Source organism: Anoplopoma fimbria, chromosome 12 (assembly GCF_027596085.1).
Source record: "Anoplopoma fimbria isolate UVic2021 breed Golden Eagle Sablefish chromosome 12, Afim_UVic_2022, whole genome shotgun sequence".
Taxonomy (NCBI): Eukaryota; Metazoa; Chordata; class Actinopteri; order Perciformes; family Anoplopomatidae; genus Anoplopoma; species Anoplopoma fimbria.
This window is the reverse complement of record NC_072460.1, coordinates 22,987,505-23,010,927: the sequence shown is the minus strand read 5'-3', so window position 1 is coordinate 23,010,927 and position 23,423 is coordinate 22,987,505. Positions and strand designations below refer to the sequence as shown.

At 42.3% G+C, this 23,423-nt stretch overlaps 2 protein-coding genes across 7 annotated transcripts in view; both read right to left on the bottom strand.

Moving 5' to 3' along the window:
• Nucleotides 1-1,438: 1,438 nt before the first annotated feature.
• brpf1 (bromodomain and PHD finger containing, 1) lies at nt 1,439-14,281 on the bottom strand. Of its 2 annotated transcripts, none has more exons than XM_054609099.1 (16): nt 13,963-14,281; nt 12,790-13,556; nt 12,322-12,511; nt 11,946-12,233; nt 10,324-10,841; nt 9,913-10,117; nt 9,656-9,787; nt 8,989-9,117; nt 7,768-8,197; nt 6,628-6,936; nt 5,922-6,200; nt 5,687-5,834; nt 5,105-5,238; nt 3,909-3,961; nt 3,649-3,803; nt 1,439-2,540 (listed from the first exon to the last, which is right to left on the bottom strand). In XM_054609099.1, the coding sequence occupies exons 2-16, from the start codon at nt 13,518-13,520 to the stop codon at nt 2,357-2,359; spliced, it is 3,885 nt and encodes a 1,294-aa protein (XP_054465074.1). In that variant the 5' UTR covers nt 13,521-13,556; nt 13,963-14,281; the 3' UTR covers nt 1,439-2,356. The 2 variants fall into 2 exon arrangements, with proteins under 2 accessions (XP_054465074.1, XP_054465075.1); XM_054609100.1 differs by having other exon boundaries at nt 9,928-10,117.
• Nucleotides 14,282-17,278: 2,997 nt separating this feature from the next.
• Nucleotides 17,279-23,423, bottom strand: part of LOC129100021 (serine/threonine-protein kinase WNK2) — a 46,499-nt gene continuing 40,354 nt past the window's right edge. For 4 of the 5 annotated variants that reach the window (XM_054609515.1, XM_054609516.1, XM_054609518.1 and 1 more), the window contains 3 exons: nt 19,595-19,639; nt 18,808-19,088; nt 17,279-18,124 (listed from right to left, as the gene is read on the bottom strand). In XM_054609515.1, the coding sequence (XP_054465490.1) occupies nt 17,774-18,124; nt 18,808-19,088; nt 19,595-19,639 (677 nt within the window). In that variant the 3' untranslated portion in view covers nt 17,279-17,773. The remainder of the gene's footprint in view (nt 18,125-18,807; nt 19,089-19,594; nt 19,640-23,423) is intronic. The other variant, XM_054609517.1, reaches the window with a different exon arrangement.

Here is a 23,423-nt window from a genome sequence, read left to right as displayed (position 1 = left end):
GAAAACGAGATGAAGTCACCTCCTCGGGAGCCCGTGATTGGAGAAAACATGATGAAGTACCCTCTAGGCTGCCTTTAAATGGAGAAAACATTACATGTTGCTCTCTAGGATGCACTTAAATAGAGAAACGTGATGAAGTGCCCTCTTTGGTGGCCTTGAAATTGAGAAGGAGCGATGCGGTGCTATATAGGCTGCCCAACATGCTACAAAACGTTCTGCGTGCCGGTGCAGCCAAAGTGTTTTAGGAGCCACTTAATTAGTTAAATCACCTGCATATAAGTACATCTGGACAGAGTCAGCATTGTGATAAAACCTACACCATGAAGACAAATGAACACTCAAAGCATCTCTGGGTAAAATGTGATTTGAAAACACATGTCAGTGGACGGTTAAAAGTCAGCAAATGCCAATTGGACTTAAATCAATATTTCAAAATTGAAATTGTACGACACATCTACAAGTCTACACACAGTCACCCACCATGAGAAAAATGCGAGGGAAGAAAAGATTGCACTGCTTGATTAATTCACTGTGGTATTACCTAACATCTGATTTGTGTTTTTGTCATTCATAAGATACAATCACATATAACCACATACAGATAGCAAAGAAAACTGAGTCTAATTCCAGTTAGGTTCACTCATAGCTGGCCAATAGAGCTGATTCTAATCCATGCATGAATGTGTGTGTACAGAGCAGATGTAAAGCAGATGTTGGGAGCTACAGTGAGAACTGAAAGCTAAAACACGGCTTTGGCAGAAAAACAACCAGGTCAGAGTGTGCTGTCAAAACCACTCACTGATGCTTATCAGTTGTTTCCAGTCACGTTGAGCGGGGACAGGAAACAAAGTGTCTCTACCCAGAGGGGTGTCGCTTTGGTGGCAAATCTGAAGATACAGACGTAGTGGCGAGCGGGTGTTCCAGTCGGGTGGGGGATCGTAATTGTGCGCGGAAAGATTGATCAAGAACATTGGTTTGGGGGGGGGGGGGGGACATTCACATACGAGCTCATGTAGCAACTGATAATGTAAACAGTCACACCATCACAGAGAAGTTATTTACTTCTGAGCGGACCATATTTTTTACCATGATCTAACTCTCTGGAGGTAAGAAGAAAGAAAGCCTGTGGGCTGAGCAGGGTATCATGTATCCAAAAAGGTGTCAGATGTATGAAACATAAACTTTACGGTTAATATAAAAGAGGAAGTTAACTTCAGGATAAGCGAGATATAGCTCAATAAATCATGAGAAGCACTTATGACTCACAATTTTCTTAGGAAAGATGGGCGGGTCGGAATAAATGAACTGTACACACAAGGACATTCCACTCAACCAGGAGAAAACACTGAAGGAGAACAAACACATCCACCCTCAGACCACAAACACACACACACACACACACACACAGTGAACACAGCAAGTTTAAAAAACTCAACTCTTTTTTTTATTAAACTTCTATTCTTTATGCAATCTGTATATATAAAAAGTTCTAAAGCCATTAGCCTGAGTCTCTAAGACAAGACCGTGAGGCGATCACGTGTTTCAGTTTAGTCCTCATTATTCGTTGACCGGCGGCCTGTGTGACAGACGTACGTTAACAAAAAAAAAAAAAAGAAACTGTAAAAACAGCGAGACATGATGAACGCAGAGTGACAAAGAGGACCGCACAATGTCTTGTGCAGCAGGAGTGATTAGAAGTAGTCCATGATATAAAAAAAGGGGAGCTTGTGGACCGTGTTAAGAAGGAGTAGGCAGAATAAATAACAATATCGTCTCTCGTTGTGCTCCAAGGCCGGATGACTGGACACGAGCACCAGGCCTGTTTGTTGTGTTTTTGTAGAGGTGGTTGATAGACGTGAAGATTTGTTGGGGTTAACGGAGTTCCCAGCCACACCCACAGTGTGTGCAATTGACGTACACGACGTGCATCCCCCGTTCCAATGTAAAATGTGTAAAAAACTACAAGAGAGTTAGCGCAACACTGTGTTCCTTTGTTGCAGTCTGTAAACCGTCATCTCATTTCTAATGAAACATATCCACCACATATACCAGGAACATTTTGATTGGCGATTTCCAAACATAGCATATTTTGTTTTCCATCATTATTATTATTATTATTATTATTATTAATTCCATTTCAATTCTCTTAAATACAATATTTTACATGTCAGATTAAATACGGCTTAGTGTGCATGATGCGTGTGTGTCCAGGGGGCCAATGTAGTGGATGTTCTTTTGTTTTTTTCCTTCTCCCCACTCTGTGATACTGGCACTGTTTCTTTGTGATCTGTGATGGAGGGATGTGCTCTGGATGGAGAAACGCCGACACGTGAGTTGCGTGTGTTTGTTTCTTTTCTCAGTCACTGTCACTGGTCTCGCTGCTGGGGTCTCCCTGCACCTTGCTGCGGTGCTGCATGGCTCGGTGGTAGGCCACCTGCACCGACTTGCGGATGTTGGACTTCCTGCCCTCCAGCATCTTCTCCTTGTCCAGCTCCTGGTCCACCCCGAGCGGCACCAGCTTAGAGCGCGGCAGCCACTGCCTGGATCCACAGAAACATACAAGTGGGTGTTAAATCATTTTCAATCAAACAGAGGTACAGTAGATTTAATTTATGCAACAACAAGCTAAAACAAAAACAAAAAAATCCTCAGGAGGCAAGACAAGGAACTTTAGAGCAATGTTTCTCAAACTTCATATCTGGAGACCCTTTTTTTAAAAATAAATAAATAAAGACAAACAATCACGACAATATTAACAACAGGCCTCATCTATAAATTGCGAACAGTGAATTGGCATGTTAATGAATGTTCCTGACCATTTTTACCACAATTTTTGCATATTTTTAAATATTAATGAGTAGTTAAAGCAGCCATGTCGAAGAGATATACGTTTGATAAATCACCACTTTGTTTTAAGCATGTGTTATTGAAAACATATACAAATGTTAAATACTTAATAAATGAGAGCAAGTCTTTTTCTTCCATTTCCTGTCATCAGTGAAACAATCAGAATGTCTGCTAGCCCTTCATATTAGATCAAAATGGTTTAAGTAGGCTCCAATTATCAGAAGAATGCAAACATGCATTTGTGGCTAAAACGTAAACTGCAGAAATGTTAATATTAAATAAAAGACTATCGAAGAAATTCTGCAATTTTATTTGGCGACCCTCATCAAATCTCCTGCAACCCACCTGTGGGTCCCGCAGAAGGTGCGACCTTCTAAATGACCTCTATGACGTCTATGAGAGTAACACCGACTCCCATCACATTTCACACAGTTGTTTTTCTTCAAAACTTAAAAGCAGACCTTGAACAAATGTGATTGCGCAGCACACGATGACCTAAAATATGTTTTTCCCCCTCCTCTTTGTGTTCTGTTCTCAAAAACCACATTTGCCCTAATTCTGCAATGTGTTCTGTTGCCTCGCGCTTCAGTACGGGGACATGGTTCCTTTGAACTACTGCCACAGAGCTACGTGTGCACACATCCAGTAACAGAGGCCTATTTTGCGTGCGTCTTGTGTTTTACTGTACTCATTAAAAAGACAAAAGACAGGATGTCAGTGAGAACAAACAAAGAAGAAACGTTTTTGCGACGATACAGTTAGTGAACAGAAAAGGTGAGAAAGAGGACCCCAAGTGCTGACCATGTTCTTTTGTTGTCAAAGAAGAGGACCAGGAACAGGTGCTCCCTGGCCTCCTGGGTCATCTGCTCCCCTAGTTTCAGCACATCCAAAGGGGGGACGGGTATCGGGACGCCTCGGTGGAACACCCCCTCCCTGGGCATCTTCGGGTCAATTATCTGCAGGCAAACGGAGACAAGAGGAGGGTCAGACATCCGGTCATTTAATCCTGCAGAATGTCCTGAATTGATCCGTGCCATTTGCAGTGTCCGCTTGTGTCTCACCAGAGCAGGATAGGAGGGATAGCCTCTGCACTTGGCCCACACCAGATCCAAAGCTTCAAGAGAAGAATAGTCATCAGAGGTCATCCAGCAGCCTGACCTGCCTCGACCCCGCACCACTGACGGCAAGGAGCACAGCAACAGGAACATAGTCACCATTGTGCAGCCTCACGTCTCGCTAAACTACGCTTATGGCGACGATCACACTTTTCTACGCGTTTAAGACAAGTTGTGACAAGGAATGGATACAATGTAGAAAAAAAACATTGTAATAATAATAATCTGTTTCTCTAATGGGGCAACGGGGCGGGGTGAGAGCTGGGTTTGGTGTCCTAAACAACAGGCTGTGGTCTCTATTTGAGTTTGAAAATGCAACACTTCACATGGTGAATGCTGATCTCTTTATCTGCATGTTTGGTTGTTGTTACGTTTCATTTCTCCTCCATATCATAGGAAACAACTACAGCAGCTGTCTAGAATGTCATGTTTTCTAAGTGACTGATTCTCATATCTTAGTTTTAGTTGCTTTTAGGTTTTGCAGCATCAACCACAGACATGTAAGTAGTTGTGTCCTGTCACTGCATATTAGAAGATGTCTGCATTGTGTCCCTTTGCAGAAATATTTCAGTTCTGTTTGGATGTTTCCTGCTGTGAGGACCAATTCTGTCTCTATTCTTTCTATATTTTGTGGTGGAAGGTTTATCCTTCTTGGCATGGATTGTTACCTCCAACAAAAGTAAAAAAAAAAAAAAAAAAAGAATATAATGAAACGGTCGGGTCATTGCAGGTCTTTTTTTTTTTTTTTTTTTTTTCAATTGGATTCCAGTCAAATGTAAAATGCATTATAAGCAACCTTTAAGAAATGTCAGTAGATCAGTTTGATTAGTAAATAAGTCAGTGTCATGACAACCTTATTAGTAATCTTTCCACTGGTAAAAAACATATCAGATCAAATAAACGATGACTGGATGTATATCAGATTGGTTACACACCAATATGTGGCAGCTTTTTTCTACTGATTAACCACCTACATTACTATTCAAATGATTCTGAGAAGACATTCATAATACTGACAGATAGAGTCATTTATTATGTGTCTGTGTCTGTGTGTGTGTGTGTGTGTGTGTGTGTGTGTGTGTGTGTGTGTGTGTGTGTGTGTGTGTGTGTGTGTGTGTTTGAGGATATGAAAGCGTGCTTACAATGTGAAACGCTCCGCGATCCTCCGACTGAGTAGGAATCATTTTCGGTGCCCGACGTCTCCTCGCTGCTGTCCTCCGGGAAGTTGGAGCGGGAGAACGAGGCCTTTCCTCTGCCCTGCTTCGAGGGGGTCGTACTGAGAGACAAGAGGGACAAGACCATTAAGAGCCATACAAGTTAAAAGTTTTTACATTCTGAGTTGGCCAAAAGGAAATACATCTAACCACGCTTCACAAACTAGGTGTGGCTGATGTTATCGTTTTCTTGTTGCATCAGTTTTGTGCTACCAAAAAGAGTTACTGCATCTTCAACCAGGAAATCACTGGAAAGCAAATAAATGTATTTTAGCAAAAAAGCTGGATACTTTGTTTGGCCTCCCGCCCTGACATAATATAGGCTAAAGAAGTTGGTATGGTTAATGTGTCACCTGATCATCTCGGACTCTGGGTTCATCTGAGATTGTTTGCTTAAAAACAGCTGTAGCGGTTTACAACAGGGCTAATGAGAGACCAGGACTGACCCTTTACCTGTAGGTCTGTGCTGTAAAGATAAAAACAACGCGCTAATGTTTGTGCACTAATCACCTGGTCCGGTCTGAAGCTGCACTGCTGCTGCTGCTGGTTGTGGACTCAGAGTCCGAGCTGGAGCGAGGCAGACGAGACTCGCTCCTGTAAACACGGAAGCTCTCCGTTACCGGCTGGTTTCCTCCGTCGAAACCGTTACTTGGCAAACCTGATGAATAGAGAGGGAGACTGACGAATGTGTGTGTGATTAAAAAAAATCATGTGTTAACATTTATTATGCGTTTGTCCTTCGTACCTGGCAGCATGTCGTCGTTATCGCTGTCGCTGTCCGAGCTGGAGCTGGTGCGGGGGCTGCGGGGCCTCTTCCTCTGCCGGCTCGGCGACAGCAGGGGCAGCTGAGGGGGACCGATGGGGCTCTGGCCCAACCCGGACCCGGCGTAGCCCGCGTCCCGGTTCTTTGGGGGGCGTCCTGGCCTTTTGGGGGGTCCGGCCATCTTTTGGTTCTTCTTGGAGAAGAGGACAGATGTCCGACGTCCCACCTCTGGAGCCAGGGCGGACGAGGAGACACTCATTTCTAGAGGAGGAGGGAGGTTCATAGGTTAAAATGCCAGAAAAAAATAAAATAATGATAACTTTATTTATATAGCACTTAAAAAACAGGGTTTACAAAGTGCTTTTACAGACAAAGCAAAGCAAAACAGAGCAATTCAACAACAGAAAGCTCAACAGTGAGGCCAACAAAGCATAACTAAATAAGGTAAAAGTTAAACCCTGATTAAACTGTACAATAGATGAAACAAAAAAACAATTGATATGATAAGAACAAACTAAGAAATATAATAAATAAATAATAATAATTTAGTAAAATAAAATAGATAAAACAATAATAAAAATAAGCGATGGAATTACATAAAAGAAAGAAGCAAAAAGTGATACTTTCCTTTAACAGCTTTTATGATTTTCCTGCACATCAATGATGGTTTAAATCTTTCCAGACGCACCTTTTCCACCGATCTCCTGGCTGCTGCTTTCTCCCCCTTCATCGTGGTGTCCTGAGGAGGACGGGTGATGGGGGAGGGAGGAACCCCGGTCCCCTCCTCCCACGGACTCCCGGCCCCCCATGCCGGAGCCTCCCTCCCGCTGGTGGGCGAGCTTCCTCTTGATGACGCTGATCTCCTTCCTCAGAGCTTTAGCCCTCCGCGACTGTCCGATGCTGTGCTTCCCCGAGCTGACCTCGTCGAGACGCGCCTGCAGGTAATGCAGCTGCTCCTCCAGCGGTAGCCGCCGCCGGTTCTCTGGCAGGAGCAGTTCTGTGGGAGGGAGGGAGGGAGAGAAAGGCCGTTAAAACACCTTCAGAGAAAGAAGGAGAATTTAGGAAAGTCAAATATGAGTGGAAACAAACAAAGGGAGGGGTGAAGGCTGTGTCCTGGTGGCATTTTGGTCAAATTTCTAAGCTACCAGACATCAATTACATAATGCTAAATTTGGGCAATATTGGTGTAAGCTGTGCAAATTCATCATATCTGCAACATTTACAAAACTTAATCTGAGACTGTTATAGTTTAAATGAGAGTTAAAAATAAATAAATGATAAGGCCAACAATTCACTTTATATTGTAAACCAAAGAAGTAGTAAAGTGAGCACCTGAACTGAATGAATGTAATGCACCACCTACTGGTCAAGATGCTTCACTGTGCCAAAGACCTTATTTGTTTTCAGCATCTTACCCCACATATGTCTAATGCTGTTCCAGTGCTTGTGATGAGGAATATATCGTTAGAGTGAAAGGAAAGAGAAAAACAAATAAGAAAACACCAACAATAACCTGGAACTGTCCTTGTTAGCGTTTAACTGTATCTCTACTACACTAATGACTCATGGTCTGCCTTCCTTTACCACTTTGTACCTTCCACTACGATTTCTCACCTACCCTAATTCTCTCCAGTATTTCATTCACTTGTGTGATAACCAAGTGTTAATTACATTTTCATCAAGCTTCTAGCCTGCCAAATAAAAAAAGTGTTTGGAGAACCTAGAAATTCTCTTTGCCAAAAAATAGTCATATAAAACATTTGGCCTCTCACCTACTTTTTTCACGCTGCCATAAACTTCTCAACAAATGTTAAAATAGTTAACTTACCATCTTCATTAGAGGACAGCGGCCGGTCTCGGTCTCGTTCTCGTTCTCTGTCTCTGTCCCGTTCTCTCTCCCTCTCTCGCTCACGTTCTCTCTCTCGCTCCCGTTCTCGGTCCCTCTCTCTGTCCCTGTCTAGGTCACGCTGACTCTCCGGGCTCGGCTCTCGTGGGAGGTGTATCCCGGCCTCGTAGTCGAAGCCTATCCGTTCGGCGTGGCGCCTGGCGGTCCTTATGACGGCCCCGCCCATCTCCCTGAGCCGCAGGGCGGCACGGTAGAAGACGGTGTCCTTGGCGTTGTACTTGAGGCAGTTGTTGACGATGAGGCCGAAGTCTGCCTCAAAGGCCTCAAAGGTGAGGTAGCGATGGGACTCCAGCAGGTTCCACATGGTCTGGAAGTCCATTGGGGTGTCGATGTGGTCCAGGTAGTCCGGCACCTGGAGAGCAGAGGGTAGAGGTCTGGGAGTCTTGAACTGAGCGTTTAGAAGTCAGAGTGACCATTGACCTGACCAATACTGTCATTTTAAAGCCACTATCAGTTTGAGATATTTGTTTTCTACATAAACACGAAACATTTTGGCGAGGATCCTTAAAATGTGGTTATTAAGGAGTTAAAATAGAGACGGCATTTTCTAAAATTAAATAGTTTTATACTATTATTATAATAGGATTATAACTATATTCACAATAAACTAGATGTACCACCTTGTGGTTGTATTCCACCATCAGTCAGTCATGTTGCAGTTTACATCCATGTTTATCCAAAATGTCATCACTTCATCCTTTTATCCCATTAGCCGTTGGTGTGAAATTGTCATAATTAGCGTACGAGTTGTTGAAAGCTTGTTTTGAGAGGCCACCTTGACCTTTGACCACCAGATTATGCAGGTCACACTTAAGTGCAAGTTGGATATTTTGTGCCAGAGAAGAAATTTGCTCAGGGCGATCCTGAGATATCGCTTTCACAAGAATGAACCAGACGGACGTACAACCTGAAAACGGCCACGGCTGTATCCGGCACCAAGACATAAATAAATGCAAGTTGTACGTGAGATGCATTATAAATATTCAACATACATTATGTACTAATTCAAATAAAAAGGAGGAGGAGACAAATATAAATACGCCAATGTGATAAGATTAATACAATGATGTTGACCTGAAAAGAGGAAACATATCTAAAGGGAATATGCAAACCTCCTGAGTGTGAATGAATGAGTGCATTTACCTCTGCCAGCGGAACCGGCTCGGTGAAAAAGTTGTTGATGTCTCTCTCCTGTAACTGTTCCAACGTACTCCTCAACAGAACCAGGAAGGGAGTCAGCTGCATCTCCAGCGCCATCTGCTGCACTTTAATCTGAACACAGAAACAACGTTTTAACTATGTACACCTGCTGAGTGAATAAATGAACATACAGAAATCTGTGTAGAGAGAACTTATTGTTTACGAAGTTCAATTCAAGCGTTTGCATGCACCCGCACACTCATGTTTGTCTCTACTAAACTGCAAGGAATGAAGGAAAGTGTTGTTTATGAGTGTACTGCTGTTTGCAACGGATTATCAGATGTCTCAGAGATTCCCAGCAGCATCTAACCCTTTAACAACCCAAAGACCTGAACACAACAAATTATTAACCCTTTAAGGAAAAACTGTAAAGACTGCAAGGAGGTAGAACAATAGAAATGATATTACTGAAACAGCTAAAATGGCTTTAAGATTGTATTATTCATTTTTTATTTGGACCCAATTATTGAAAAACTGTTTAATTTCCTGCATGGAGGCAAGTTTATCCGAAGAGAAGACTTTGTGAACAACAGGATATTAGTGTGCTTCTGCAAATGTTATGGTTTTGATGTCAGTTAGTGACAGAAACAAAAGGGTATCTGTGTCTCACCGTCTCCCTCTTGAGTTTCTCCCTCTTGCGGATGAGCTCCACCAGCAGCCGGGCTCTCTCCAGGTCGTGTCTGAGCCTCTGCCACGCCTTCAGCTGCTCCTTCAGTGCCGATTGTTTCTCCTCGCTGTCCCTCTGCAACACCAACACACACAAACCCTCAAACATGTCAGACAGCTGAATGAGGCAAATACAGAACAAAGACTAAACTGAGTTTCTCGAATTTCATTTTGTGTGTGTTTTTTGTGTTTTTTTTTTACAATTGCACAAGTCACCGGTGGGAGCTGCGATGGCGGCGGTGGTGGGAGGGGCTCGATATGCCGTTGGGACTGCAGGTGGGTTTGGAGTCGGCGTAGCAGAGGGACGCCGTTACGACTTTGCCTCTTCAGGGTCCAGTAGCTGTGGAGTCGCTGCATGAACTGGCTCTTCCTGGGTACCGTCAAGTTGCTGGTGATTTTGCTCAGCCTGAAGAAAAAAGAAAAAAAACACTTTCACTCTTGTACTATAATCAGAAATGCTTCAAGGAGGTACGGATGATTTACAGAACAGCAAGCGGAGATTAGTATACAAAATACACAAGTAGTGTATGCTTTTTTTTTGGCAAAAAGGGTAACAGTTATGTGCGTCTTGAGCACAGGAAGTACAGGTAAATATTGTACATAGTGTAGTACCTATGTGGAGGTATGCAGGGCACGGACACCACAGGCGCTGCAGCTCTCCTCTCTGCTAAGATCTTCCTCGCTCTTTTCATCTTCATCCTGGACTTGGCCTTCGCCCTCTTGGCCCGCTCGGAGCTCCAGCCCTTGGAGTCGTCATCCTGGCAGATGCTGGGCTCGTCGTCCTCCTCCAGCTCTCCGTCACTGTGAGACGAACCCATGCTGGCCCCGCCCACTCCTGCCAGAGGTCGGGCGGACCCCGGCGGCGTGTGGATGTCACAGTAGGCCGTCTTGCGGACGCTGAACGAGGTGCCGTTGGCCCCCGTTTCTCGGACGGGCTCCATTTTCATGTAGAGGCCCGCCTGCTGGGCACAGGTGACGTGGAAGGCGGTGTAACAGTTGGCTTTGTGACACTGGATGCAGGCGCCTGAGCCACGCTGCTTGCAGATGTAGCAGGTGAGCTTCCAGCGGGCGGGAGGAATGTGCTCGATGCTGTCGATCGGCTCCAGGAAGACTGTGTTAGCAAAGCAGACCTGAGGAAGAGCAGAAAAACTCACTTTTATATTTCTCTTTAAATAAATAGAAATGAAACCACTTGCACTCAACATGTGACTAAACGATCTAAGCAACCATCTCTATATCTGTGCACCATCATCCTCTAAGTCTTGGGGTCTCATTTATAAATCAATGAGTAGGATCCACACTAAATATTTGCATACGTTCAAAAGAGGAAATGAACGTACGGCAAAAGAAATATTCTGATTAATAAAACCATAGAGTTTGTTTAGATCTTTGACAACTGATATGTGCTTATAGTTATAGCTCACTAGTACAAGCACAAAATAACACTGCTGGTTTGCCCGTTTATGATGAGGAGAGACTATATCAGTGCAAAGTAACGTGTGATACGAAGTGAAATTAAATGTGTGAGAGTTATCATTATATGTATAATGAGTTAAAGAGGTAAAAGTGAATCACCAAAGTATGATTACGTTTTGTTCTACCTTGTAATTTGCAAGTGCCTTCATCATTTTAAGTGTTGATTGTAAAATGAAATGTTATTTCATTATACGTATAATGATGCCTCTCAGATTTAATTTCTACAGTCTGGCTTTAATCTATCACCTCACCATCTCCGTGTCTCAAAAATGTCCGTACACATGGGAGAGAGATCTGTACAGGTGTGCACATTCTAAATGAGACCCCTGGACTGTGTACGCATCAGTTAATAAGGTTAAATCCTTATGCACGCACTGCAGAAAATCAAAGCAACTTTGATTCTGAAGGAAAACAAACAAATTCTAAAAGCTGTGGGCACAATGCAGAGCACCTCAACATCTGCATGATTACGTAGTTCTGATCGAGAACGCATGTAGTCGTGTAGCGAAGGGCGATATGTTGATATTTTAAAAATATCTGGATATGAGACTAAATATTGTTTTTGACTAAGTGTATAAACGTAGTCATTAAATCCACATTACTGATTATTATTTATCAAAATGATCATTGTGTAAATATTTAGTAAAAGCCCCAATGATCAATCCTACGATAGTCACAATATCAGTATCCAGTTCTCAAATATTGGGACATTTGATAATCTCCAAATCGACCAGCCCCGTAGTGGTGTGTGGATTTACCTCCGGGATCCAGAGAGCACACACTACGTGAGCCCAGCGCGCATCGTCCGTCTGTTTGAAAGCGCCCCCCTTGTTGGGACAGAGAGCGCAGTCCACGGCTCGACTCGGAGACTGCAGGCAGCGACGACACAACCACTGGCCCTCCGGGATGTAGGGCACGCCGTAGCACTCTTGGTGCACCGCCAGGTTACACATGTCGCAGAACAGGATCACGTTGCTGTTCTGACACTCCCCATCGTTGCAGATGCAGCAGACGGCATCTTCATCGATTAAGGTGCTGGGGTCGGCCTGGGAGAAGGGAGGGTAAGTGGAGATCAGAGCTGGACGAATTCTATAAATGTTTCAGTGTTAAAATATAATTTTCAGGTTCAGGTACCTTATTGTGGCTCTCGAAGTAGGACTCCTTCTCTAAGCGGTCCATGAGGTATTCAAAGACCTCCTGAGGGATGGGTGTCACGCCGTCACGCCGCCGCTTGTCGTTCATGATGTCAAGCCAGATGTAGTCTTCCTCGTCGATGTCGTACTCCACCTCCTCATCCAGCTCCTCCACGGACTTATCAATGTACCTGAACACCAGAGTGGGAAAGAAAGAGGGAAATGAGTTTATGCAGGTTTGGCACCAACTTCAACTTTCTGTAGAAAAGAGGAAATTATATTTAAAAAAAATGTAACATTAATTTCCCTGAAACATGCACGACAACAAGTTGTACAATTGCAAACATTCTGATGTCGGACTGTGTAAATATGTGCTTTAAATATTTCGGCCTCCCCATTACAATGTGCCTTTATCTTTTAATGCCTTCCATGTATTTAACAAAACCACATCATAATTCTAAATGCAGACCTGTAGTAAGATGATGGTCGAGGGGGGGCATCAGGTCTCTCCTGGTCCAGTTCTCTGAACACGGCCTCAGGGAGCTTGACCGCGGGTCCCGACTGAGCGCTGTGATGATGAGACGAGCCGTCCTTCTTCTTTTCTTTGCTTTTATGCTTCCCCGACTTTGGGGTGGATTTGCCGCCGTTCGAGGATGGGATATCTGGCCGGTCCTTGCCACTGCCTCCCACCTCACTCCCTCCGCCATCACTCCCATTACACACCCCTCCACCGCTGCCACCCGTACCCGACGGAGGACCATCCTCCGCATCACTGTCCTCCTCTGACACCACGTCAATGTTGTCAAAGATGCTGATACGGTGGATGCGCCCTTGAAACTCCAGCTCCACCATACGCTGGGCCTGAGCGTAGGTCATTGTCTCTCTGCCCGGGGAGTGAGAGTGATCTGACCGGTTGGGGCTCCCCGGCGTGTTCCCCCCCGGCCCTCCACCTCCGTTCCCCCCGCCGTCGTCCGTGTCCCCTGACCCAGCCAGGGAGGCGCGTGGAGGCCGTCCCTTCCTCTTCTTCTGGGGCACAGTCTGCGCAGGGGTCGGGTTATCGTGGTCATAGTGGTAGAGGTGATACTCGATGCCACTGTAGCTCTTGTAGACCTTCCGGCAGGTCTCCACGGGGCACTCGTAGGGGGGCTTGGTGGCCCGCAGGTTGTGACAGAACGTCTTCACGTCAAAGTCCAGCCCCATCGTGCCGACAGCCACTGCTGCTGTCCACGTTCACATCTGGAAGAGAAGAACACAAATGAAAAATCAATTAAACATGAATCACACACCTACACACCTGCATCACACTGTGCACCTGTTATGCTGCAGTCACGTGACCCTTCCTCCCACTCCCACTCCCAGTAGTAAACAGTTCCCTTTTGTTACACCAGTAACAGAACATTAATGCTTCTATCCCCCTCTGCTACATCCAAGAAGCTAAACACACTTAATCCAAACACACACTTCCTGTATTTCACCCTCAACGTGAACCCTGTGTGGTGGTTTTTGTTTTCATTTCTTCTTCTACGCAAACAATGAAAGCACAGGCGCTGCTAGCATAACGAGCTAACAGCTAGCTAGCTAACAACAACAACAACAACACTTCCTCCTCGCTGGCGACCAGAACGGGAAAGATTCTACTCACGAGGTTGACGTCACAACGTGGCGGCGGCGGGAGGTTAGCAACCGTTAAGTCCCCAACCGCCGGACGGTTAGTGGAGAGAGCCCGGGAGCGTTAGTCGAGCATCCACAGGGTTTCCCTCCACAATGACCTCACCCCTGTGCACCCCATCCTGAGCGCAAATAACACCTTAATTATTGGGTTTTTAATGCATTAAACAATCCCCCAGATGAGAGTGAAGTGAGCTTTAATGAAACATAACGATATATATATATATATTTGTGTATATGTATATATATAGTCCGGTTATTTCATTGTGTTGGTAGGGGGGAATAAATGCAGGAACTCGGCTGAACAAAAGGGGAGAGCGTTGCTGTGACGTTACGTCGCGGATTAGTGGCGGCTGATTCGACACACGCACGCAAAGCGGGTTTTTGGTATTAAAATAAATCCTGTAAGCAGATTTAAATTAAAACTTCCTATTTTTATATATTACATTCAGTGTCCGAGTTTAGTGGATATATATATTTTTTTTTTTAATCTACTAGGCCTTTTCTTTCCCACGGGTTAATTTCGAGTTGACTGTGGCGAATCTGTGGCTTTGTTTCAATAGATTTTTTTTGTGGCCTTCAAATAACTCTATAAAGAAACAACTTGAACAACTTCCATTGATAAATAAAAAATACAACTTAAAATGTATTGATTGATTTTATCTTATATGTTTGTATTAACTACATTGTAAATATTTTAATATCAATAAATAGTCAAAATCAATCTGTTTAATAATCCTGTACCTATATATATATTTATAAATACATATTACACCTACCTCATGTCCTGTGACAAACTTTCCATATTTATTCATGCATCCTTGCACTATTATCTCCATTTCATTGTCTGTATTTTTGTTTATTTATATACACTTTTGCATTTATATTAGTTATTATAGTTAAAATAGTTTTTTTCTGTCTGTAAATATTATATTTCAGTTGTTGTGTTTTTCTACTGTTTTTGTTGCTTATTTATAATACTTGTTTTTTTTTCATTTTTATCTTGTCTTTCTTTGCTATGTCTCTTGTGTGCACTATCCTCTATGCTGCTGTAAGCCTGCAAATTTCCCCGCTGCGGGACTAATAAAGGATTATCTTATCTTATCTTATATTAATGTGTACATAGAAGTTGAATGTTTATGCTTACATTTGTCTTATTTGTTGTCCTTGTATTTTGTTTGTCTTTGACTGTGTACGTACGTTGAGGGCAACGAAAAAAAGTCAAATTCCTTGTATGCATACATGGCCAATAAAGCTGATTCTGATATGATTATAGCCTCTGAAGTAATGAAAAAAGGGAATAAAAACCACATTGGAACATATAATCAAGCACAAAATAATATTTATTTCTCTCTCAACACACAGTCTGTGATTAGAGTGCAGCAGGGCAGGGTGGGGTAATGCAGTGGGACACACAGCAGGCAGAAGCAATCCCACACAGTTTGAATACAAGCCTTTTGACAATCGGAGCACATTCACCAGGGGGCAATGTTGTTGTTGAGAGAGAAGTGAGATGAGCAGAGTAGGAGTCAGGACTCCTCTTCCTCATCATCATCATCTTCCTCCTCTCTGCATATCAGCCCCTCCATCTGATCACTGCATCCAAACGCATAGGCCAACATCAGTCATTCCTTCCTCTGCTCATCATGAGTTGGCAGCAAAGGAGGTGGAACAAAACCAGTTATAAGTGACAGAGAACAGAAATCTCTTACTACTGGAAGTATTTTCACCAAAGCAGACGACTCTGCATAATATCCTATAAAAGGTCCAATTCAAACCGAATTGATGGAATAATATACATCAATACAACCCCACCACCACCACCTTCACCTCTAAACAGTCCAAAAAAAACAAAAGAATGTACAAATATAAAGTACAAGAAAACTGTACAATTCACAGCTTGGCAGAATCGGGATGCTGAAAACGTTTAAATGTGTTGTGGAGTTGTGAAACATCTAACCATTGGAGCTGTATTGTTTATCTTTGCTTTGTGGAACATGAACAGTTGGCCATGCTTGTCAGTGACAAAAAAAAAAAAAAAAAAGTACAGGCGGTGAAACCCACTATATACAGTGTAGGAAACTGTTAAACATAGATTAGAATTCAGGGAGACTATATTGTGCAAATCTCCCGCATCAAGTTTCATTTGAATTTTGCAATATATTACTGAAAAAAAATAAAAAAGCTGTCACCCAAAGCAACCTGGAAAAATAAACACAACATCAAAATTTCAACAAGGCAATAACACTGCTTTGTGAGCGTCTCACTTTTTAATTTAAATTTTTATTAAAGTACCATTTTTATGTGAATATAATGCTTAACTGTACAGTGGAATCACCTCAGACGATAGCAGCATCAAAAAAAAAAAAAGAAAAAAAAAAAGAGCTTTAAACATCAAGTAATTTAAAAAACATCAGACTTAACTGGTGATTGCACAAAACGTTTCACATGTAGCGTATGCGGAGTATTAGGATAGCCAAGTTGAGAGAACATTTAGCAGTAGTGACTCGCTTGGAGGTTTGTAATGTTTTTACTTTTCCGGGTGACTTTCCGTCTCTTGCTTGGTGATTTTGTAACTTTGTTCAACTTTTTTTTCAGCTTGCTCCTGTTGCACACATCAGAGATAAGGCTTGTGGCAAGGCCACGATCAAAGCTTTGTGGAGGGGTTAAATTGCACTTTTCAGCCTCAAGCCTTCACATATTAATTGCTACATTCTGATCAGAACGCTACCAGAGGCATATACTGTAGAGGGAACTGTGTACAGTATATATATATATATATATATATATATATATATATATATATATATATATATATATATGGCTCTGGACACCGCCTTTCCTCTGAGCACGAGGCCGCAACCCAGCCGTCCAACGCATCAGATGTCCTATCAAAAAAAGAGGCTGTGTCCGACTGAACCATGTGACCTGAAAAGAGTGGGTTTGGCTGCTGGCGTAACTTTTTTTTTTTTTTTTGTTCCTTTCTCTCATCAGTCGTACAGTAACCATTTGTTTCTGCAAAGGCAACGGTACATCTCACCACTATGGCATTCCATCTGTCACAGGGGTGGAAAGTAAACAAGGGTTAAAACATGAATTTATTATTTTAAATAAGAGCATAGTGTTAATAGTGCAGTTCTACAAGGGCATTCATATGTAAACCAAAAAACAAAAGTGTCTGTAATGCATAAAAAAAAAAAAAAAAAAAAAAAAAAAAAAAAAAAGAGACTGCACTCAAGCTACCATCAAATTAAATAACTTGGATGCAGACATGCTTTGTTTCACAGAAGAAAAAAATAATCTATAAATCAATGTTCAAGGCACTACATTCCTTAATATCTTCATCATAAATACTGTCTTGTAACTGTATCTCACACCACTGGTATTTTGGATTCCAATGTAGTGTTTAAAGTGAGAAAGGCAAAAAAAATCAACGTGAAAACTGCAGTAATAAAGAATAATGTTTTTTGTAGACTGCAGACAAATTGTCTTGTATGGCTGAGTTTAGTCAAAACCAAAGCCAAAAAGCATTAGGTATTCAGACATACATACTTAACACGTACTGTTCAGTATACACACACACACACACACACGCACGCACGCAAGCACATTCACACACACATACATACATTAACTACAGATAGAAGTGTTGTATAAAGGTTATCAACACCTGCGTCATGTAATTTACAAGATCACATTATGTACATTTGTGGCTCTGGTGAACCAGAAACGGAGTGAAGTTGGACGACGGGGCCCAAACACACTAACAAATGTTAGCGGGCAGATTAGGCAGTTCTAGTGGTTTTCGGAGAGGGGCCACCCTCGGGGTCGTTCATGACCAGAGGGTAGGCTTGGATCCCTGGGTTCGCCATCGTGGCGTAGGGCATCATTCTCGCAGCACCGAGCAGGCCTACGGGACCCCCGGACCCTACAGGACTAGGCATACCAGGCCACTGCTTTGGGTAAAGAGGACCAGGAGCCATCCCTCCATAGGAGCCCGCGGGTAAAGGGTACCCAGCAGGGAGCATCGCTGAGGAGTTGGGAGCCAGGCCTTTGGGCCCACCGGGGCCTAGAGCAGCAGTCAGCGGGCAGGAAAGAGGCAGCTGGAACTTGCGGGGACCGACGTGGCTTTTCATCTGAAACAGAAGGGAGTTGTTAAATACTGCAAATGTCATAGATTAGGGGTTTAACAATATGTGTGTTGTATTGAATCCCTCGATACAGGACGTTCGGTTTGGTATACAGCATCGCAAACCCAAACAGTTGTTTATGTCTACTGCTAAAACCCAGAACAAAAATTCTGGAGAGCGAGTTTTACTCGGTAAGGTTTTTGCAGCACTTCAGCTGTGTTAGCGCTGTAGCATGCTAGCAGGTTTATAATAATAATAATAATGGATTTTATTTATATAGCACACTTTAAAATACAAAGAAATCTCAAGGTGCTGCACAGGGTAGAACAATCACAATAATCAAATATAATAATAAAACGCTAAAAACAAACAAAAAATAAAATAAGAATTTAAATAAATTAATTAATTTAATCATAATGAAATCTAAGAATATCGAGGTTTAGTCTGGTTAGTCGATATAATCAAGCTCAGTCGACCACGTTTTGTGCCCGACTGGATTCCAACAGTGAAACTGAAGGTGGGTATATCTGTAGACACACTTCAAACCACACTCGATTCACCTGTGCATTTAGTCAGTGTGTTGTGCTGCCCTGCATAAGGGAGCATCAACTTTACACCCCTATCAGAGATCAAAGTACAGCTGATCCTTTATCATCCATCCCCCGAGTGATCATCTCCATTTTATATACCTCACGTTTGGCTGCTCCCATGGGTGGCGCTGTGGCCTCCAGGTCCAGCTGGCGTCTCTGCTGTTTGATCTGGTTGAGGGAGGGGCGCGGCTGATTGGCCGCCGCGACGGTCTCCTTCGTCCAGTCATCCACCAGTTTGTGGAGGTCGTCGGTGAACGTGCCTCTCTTGTTGTTGCTGTTGTTGGTCTGGACCTGAGCGAGCCGCGAGATTGGCTGTGGGGATGGTGAGGATGTGGCTGCGGCGTGTGACGGCTGAGCCGCGGCGGTGTTGACAGAAGACCCTGAAAAGACACAAAAGGTATTAACAACTGGACAGGTCAAAAAGAAAAATATGATTTTGTCAGTCAAATCAAATGGCTGCTGTTTGGCGTAATGTAAGGCACTTTACACACAATGAACCCTTATATCCCCTTCGTGAAAGCAACATTAGGAAAAGTCCTGATGGCTTTGTTGCCTAAATATGTATCCAACTTATTTACTGTGACATGTTTTGCCAACATAGCAGCCAAAGGATTGCAACATGAGTGACTTTCATAGACAAATGAAATGTTTGATGTGCAAGCAATGACAAAATTCAGCGATCAAGACATCGACACCGCCATGCAAAACAACGACAAACGTAAATCAATGTAACAGAGCACCAACATCTTTGACAATGACCGCAACAAAGTGCCCCAACAAACGAAAAAATAAAGAAAATAAAGTGCACATACAAAAATAAGGAGGACTAAAATAGTGAGGACAGAGTAAGAAAGACAGAGAGTAAGAAAGTAAATGAGATAGTTACTACTACTGCGCTCTTTGCCTAGACATAGTCGTTTCAGAGTGGACCCTATAAAAAGGTAAAACAGCACAAGACAGGAACAGTTAGGCCAGGACACACTGCACACCACACGAATGTGGACAAGCTGCTTCAAAAGCACATTCAGCTATTAAAAACAATTGGGGAGAGAGAAGGAGGGAAAAGGAGGACAAAGGGGTTTAAAAGTGAGGAGGACTGGAAGGAAGAGCCTAGGTGTTCTCTTTAAAATCATAGGAAAAGTTGACTATTAGTCGACAGAAAGCACACCTAGCCTGGGTTAGTGAGGCTGCACGTTAAATAGTTCCTGCATTCATAGCAACAATGTCAGGATGAAGACCGTCATATTTAATGCTGCCTTCTTAATTAACCTACTGGGAACAGCTGAAATGGGTTTTTTTTAAAAACAATGCTGTGTCCGAAAGAAATATGGTAATATGCAGTCACTATCATCTTAATTGCCTTTAGGAATAAAGTTATAATTTATTGGTACGGAGAGACCATAACAAGATACTAGTGTTGTCTACGAAAGGAAGACTGGAGCCTGGATTAAAAAGAGATCCCTTTGTCGATGTGAGAATGCCTGTGAAACAAAAAAAAAAAAAAAAAAAAAGAACGTGAAACAAAAATAAATAAAAACTCCAAAACTGAAAAGAGGCACACAGATACTAGCTGGAACTCATCGGAGTCAGCACTTAAGTCAGAAACATGCAGGTAACTCAGGAGAGGTGGAAGGAGAAGGAAAAAAAAAAAGAAAAGGAGTAATACTGATGATACAGCCCTTCGTATGGCGGAGCAAGTCTCCATCAGTGCCCTGCCTGGCGCCTGCACCATGCACGTCGTCTCCGTCCAAACATGAGGGACAGAGAGAGCTGCCTATCAGGGAACGACTGGCCGCTTTTTTTGTTCGTTTTGTTTGTCTCCTCTGTGTTAGTGTACAGAGGATTGCTGACCTGGGCAAAGTGCCTGGACTTGGGGAGATGTTATACAATTAAAATTAACAGTGGATGGAAACACACAAGAAAAAAAAAATAATTGGGTATAAAAAGGTTTTGGCATTCTCTCTCTCTCACACACACACACACTCACACACACACTTTTATACAAAAGGGCATCCTGTCTTTTTATTTTTATTTTTTTAGATCTGACCTCAGGCCCATGTTTGGAGAGAATTAGCCCCAGTGCGTTTGTTTGGTTTTTTTAAGCCAGAAGCACTGCACAAAGCGTTTGTATGAGAGGGGAGGGGGAGGGGGAGGGGGGCATTATACCCATGAATGAATGGTTTATCAATGGATCTGTGGTTCTGTTAATTGTGGATGAATGCCAGACTACAGATAAAAAAAACCCCCAAAAAAACCTTTTAACATCCAAGTTTCCTGCAGCCTGGGTATTGCAGGCCACACACGCAGATCTATAAGAGGCACGCACACCCTGGAAATGTTTCCCTTTTCAATCTTCATGCCAAGAAACTGAACGGTGTCGAGAGTCTTTGGGGTCATTCTGAATTCATAGATCCGGTTACGTTCTACCTTATTCTTTCTGACAATACTACACATGGCTACATTTATACTGTATGTAAGACAAGGGGCATGTAAGGTGCTCTAGCTATCTAAAGCGATGCAGACCAGGAGGTGGAAACACTGTGTTCATGAGCAATATTTTCAACAATCAATTGAGAAAGTTTCTACTTTAATGAAGCACAGCCTCTCGTTTAAAGCATCCTCAGTGCTGAAGCCCACTGAATAGAAATGGCTGTAGTCGTCCTGCAACTTTTCTGCAAAAAAAAAAAAAAAAAAAAAAAAAAAAAAAAAAAGACCCCAAAAAAAGATCAAACCATTGGGGGAACCAAAGTCGGAAAATGTCCAATTCTACACAGCAGCTTTAATCAAATTTACATAATGGCGATAACTGTTGAAAGGCAAATTACATCAGAGGACCAGAGTGAATTCCTCATACTAAGAGTATCTTCACAAAAACAAAAATGCTGTCAAACTAAAAGCCTGGACTTTGGAAATAGTCACGCTCCTGCAGAACTTCAAACACCAAGAGGACACAGATGTTATTAAAGGAAGTCATGGCTTGAGCACAAGCTCTTTCCAGGAAGAAACAAACATTACTGGGAACCAAAAGCACCATTAACTAACTTTAAGTGGCACAAACAAGTGTCCACAAGCACTTCTGCACCAATTATGATGTCAAACAGCAGTAACAGGTGAGGGGGACTGCTAGAAAAGCCTTAAAGTAAAACACCGACTACACAGAAATGTGACTTGCTTCATATATTGCTTGAGAATGAAAAGGAAACATTTCCTGGCTGCACGCGCCGTTGATTCTGGTGGCGTTTTCCTATGTTAGATAGATTAAATTGACTTTGTAGACATGAGTTTTGAATACTTATATGACGTGTGCATGCGATGGATATCCTCTGGCGGTCAAAAGGAAAATATCATACACAACATAAGCTTGGACTTTGTTGAGGGGACGGGGCGAGTATTAGGAATAGAAAATGAGTGTCAGGTGAGGAGGCCTGTGAGGAGGGTGAAATAGAAGATCCACTATATTACAGATACATATTTTTAATAAATGGTTGATAGAAGAGAGAGGCAGGTTAAACAAAGAGAAGATGAACAATGAGCGAGGGGAAATAGAAAAGAACAAATACAAACAGATGGACAGAGACACAGGTCCACTGAGGAATCTAGTGCGTGGTTTGCTACTAGATTTATAGGTGACTCTCTCTGACGTTTGGTGGTAAACCGTCCAGCCTGTGAAAATGAATATAAGAGGGAAGAAGAGAAGAAACAAGAGAGACACTTTGTAAAAGTGTACAGAGACTGGGATGAGAAACCCCCACCATCAAAAGCACCAGCAAAGGAAACTAAGAAGGAGTGCACGATATGCAGGATCCCACAACATCATCTGGTGGTCATTTCACACAATAAACACATCTGATAACAGAGAGCATTATTAGGGGAGCAAAGAGACTATTGTGCTTGTATGCTAAGGTTATGTTCATTAATGTATCATTGCTTGATTTGATTTTTGCACCTGTCCCCAAACATGCTTTAATACAGCATAAACATGAAAATACAATGCAATTTAAGAATAAAATGTAGTAAAAATATAAAAACTTTATATCAAAATGATAAAATAATAATATTTTTTAACAAAAAATAGGAGTAGATTACAAACAAAATTCATTTGAATCACAACATTTGAAAGCAAAAAGTCAGCCGGTTACACAGGAAACAAAAGAAAGACACTTAAACTGGATTAGATCTAGCCATGTTTAGACAGAAATCTAAAATCATCAGCTGAACAGACCTTTTGAATTCTTGACCATCTTAAATTGAACTAGATCAAAACATCTAAAAGTAAAAACTCATTGTAAACTGATACAGCTTGTGGAAGAATTTAGAAGTTAGTGACATTTAAAAAATATTGTTGGCAAACTCAACAAAGTGCCATGTTTTATGATCTGTCAGTTGCCAGCATGAGTTATTGACTGTTAGAATGGAGACAGCTTTTGGTTTTACAACAGCAAAGAGTACAGTGATGAACCTTTTAACCATCAAATAAATGTATCTCTCAAACATTAGTATTCTAAAACGTGGCTTTATTACTAATGGTTTTATAATGTATTTATTAAGTATTATTTATTATCAATATCTTATCCGAACTACTTTTGCTTATAGTAGATTAACTCTGATTCATTTTTCCATTTTTTACTTTATTTAATATTTTATTTTCAGTATGTGTATTACCATATTTACATCAAGTTCTTGGCATGAACTGAATATGAACTCACTGTTCTTTG

Bases quoted from the DNA above. Each gene is read 5' to 3' on its own strand.
- brpf1 (XM_054609099.1), bottom strand. From the start codon at position 13,520: ATGGGGCTGGACTTTGACGTGAAGACGTTCTGTCACAACCTGCGGGCC. The intron at 12,512-12,789 runs GTCTGCATTTAG...TCTGGTGTTCAG, and splicing joins CGACCATCATCTTACTACAG to GTACATTGATAAGTCCGTGG. The intron at 10,118-10,323 runs GTACTACACTAT...TTTTTTCTTCAG, and splicing joins CCCTGCATACCTCCACATAG to GCTGAGCAAAATCACCAGCA.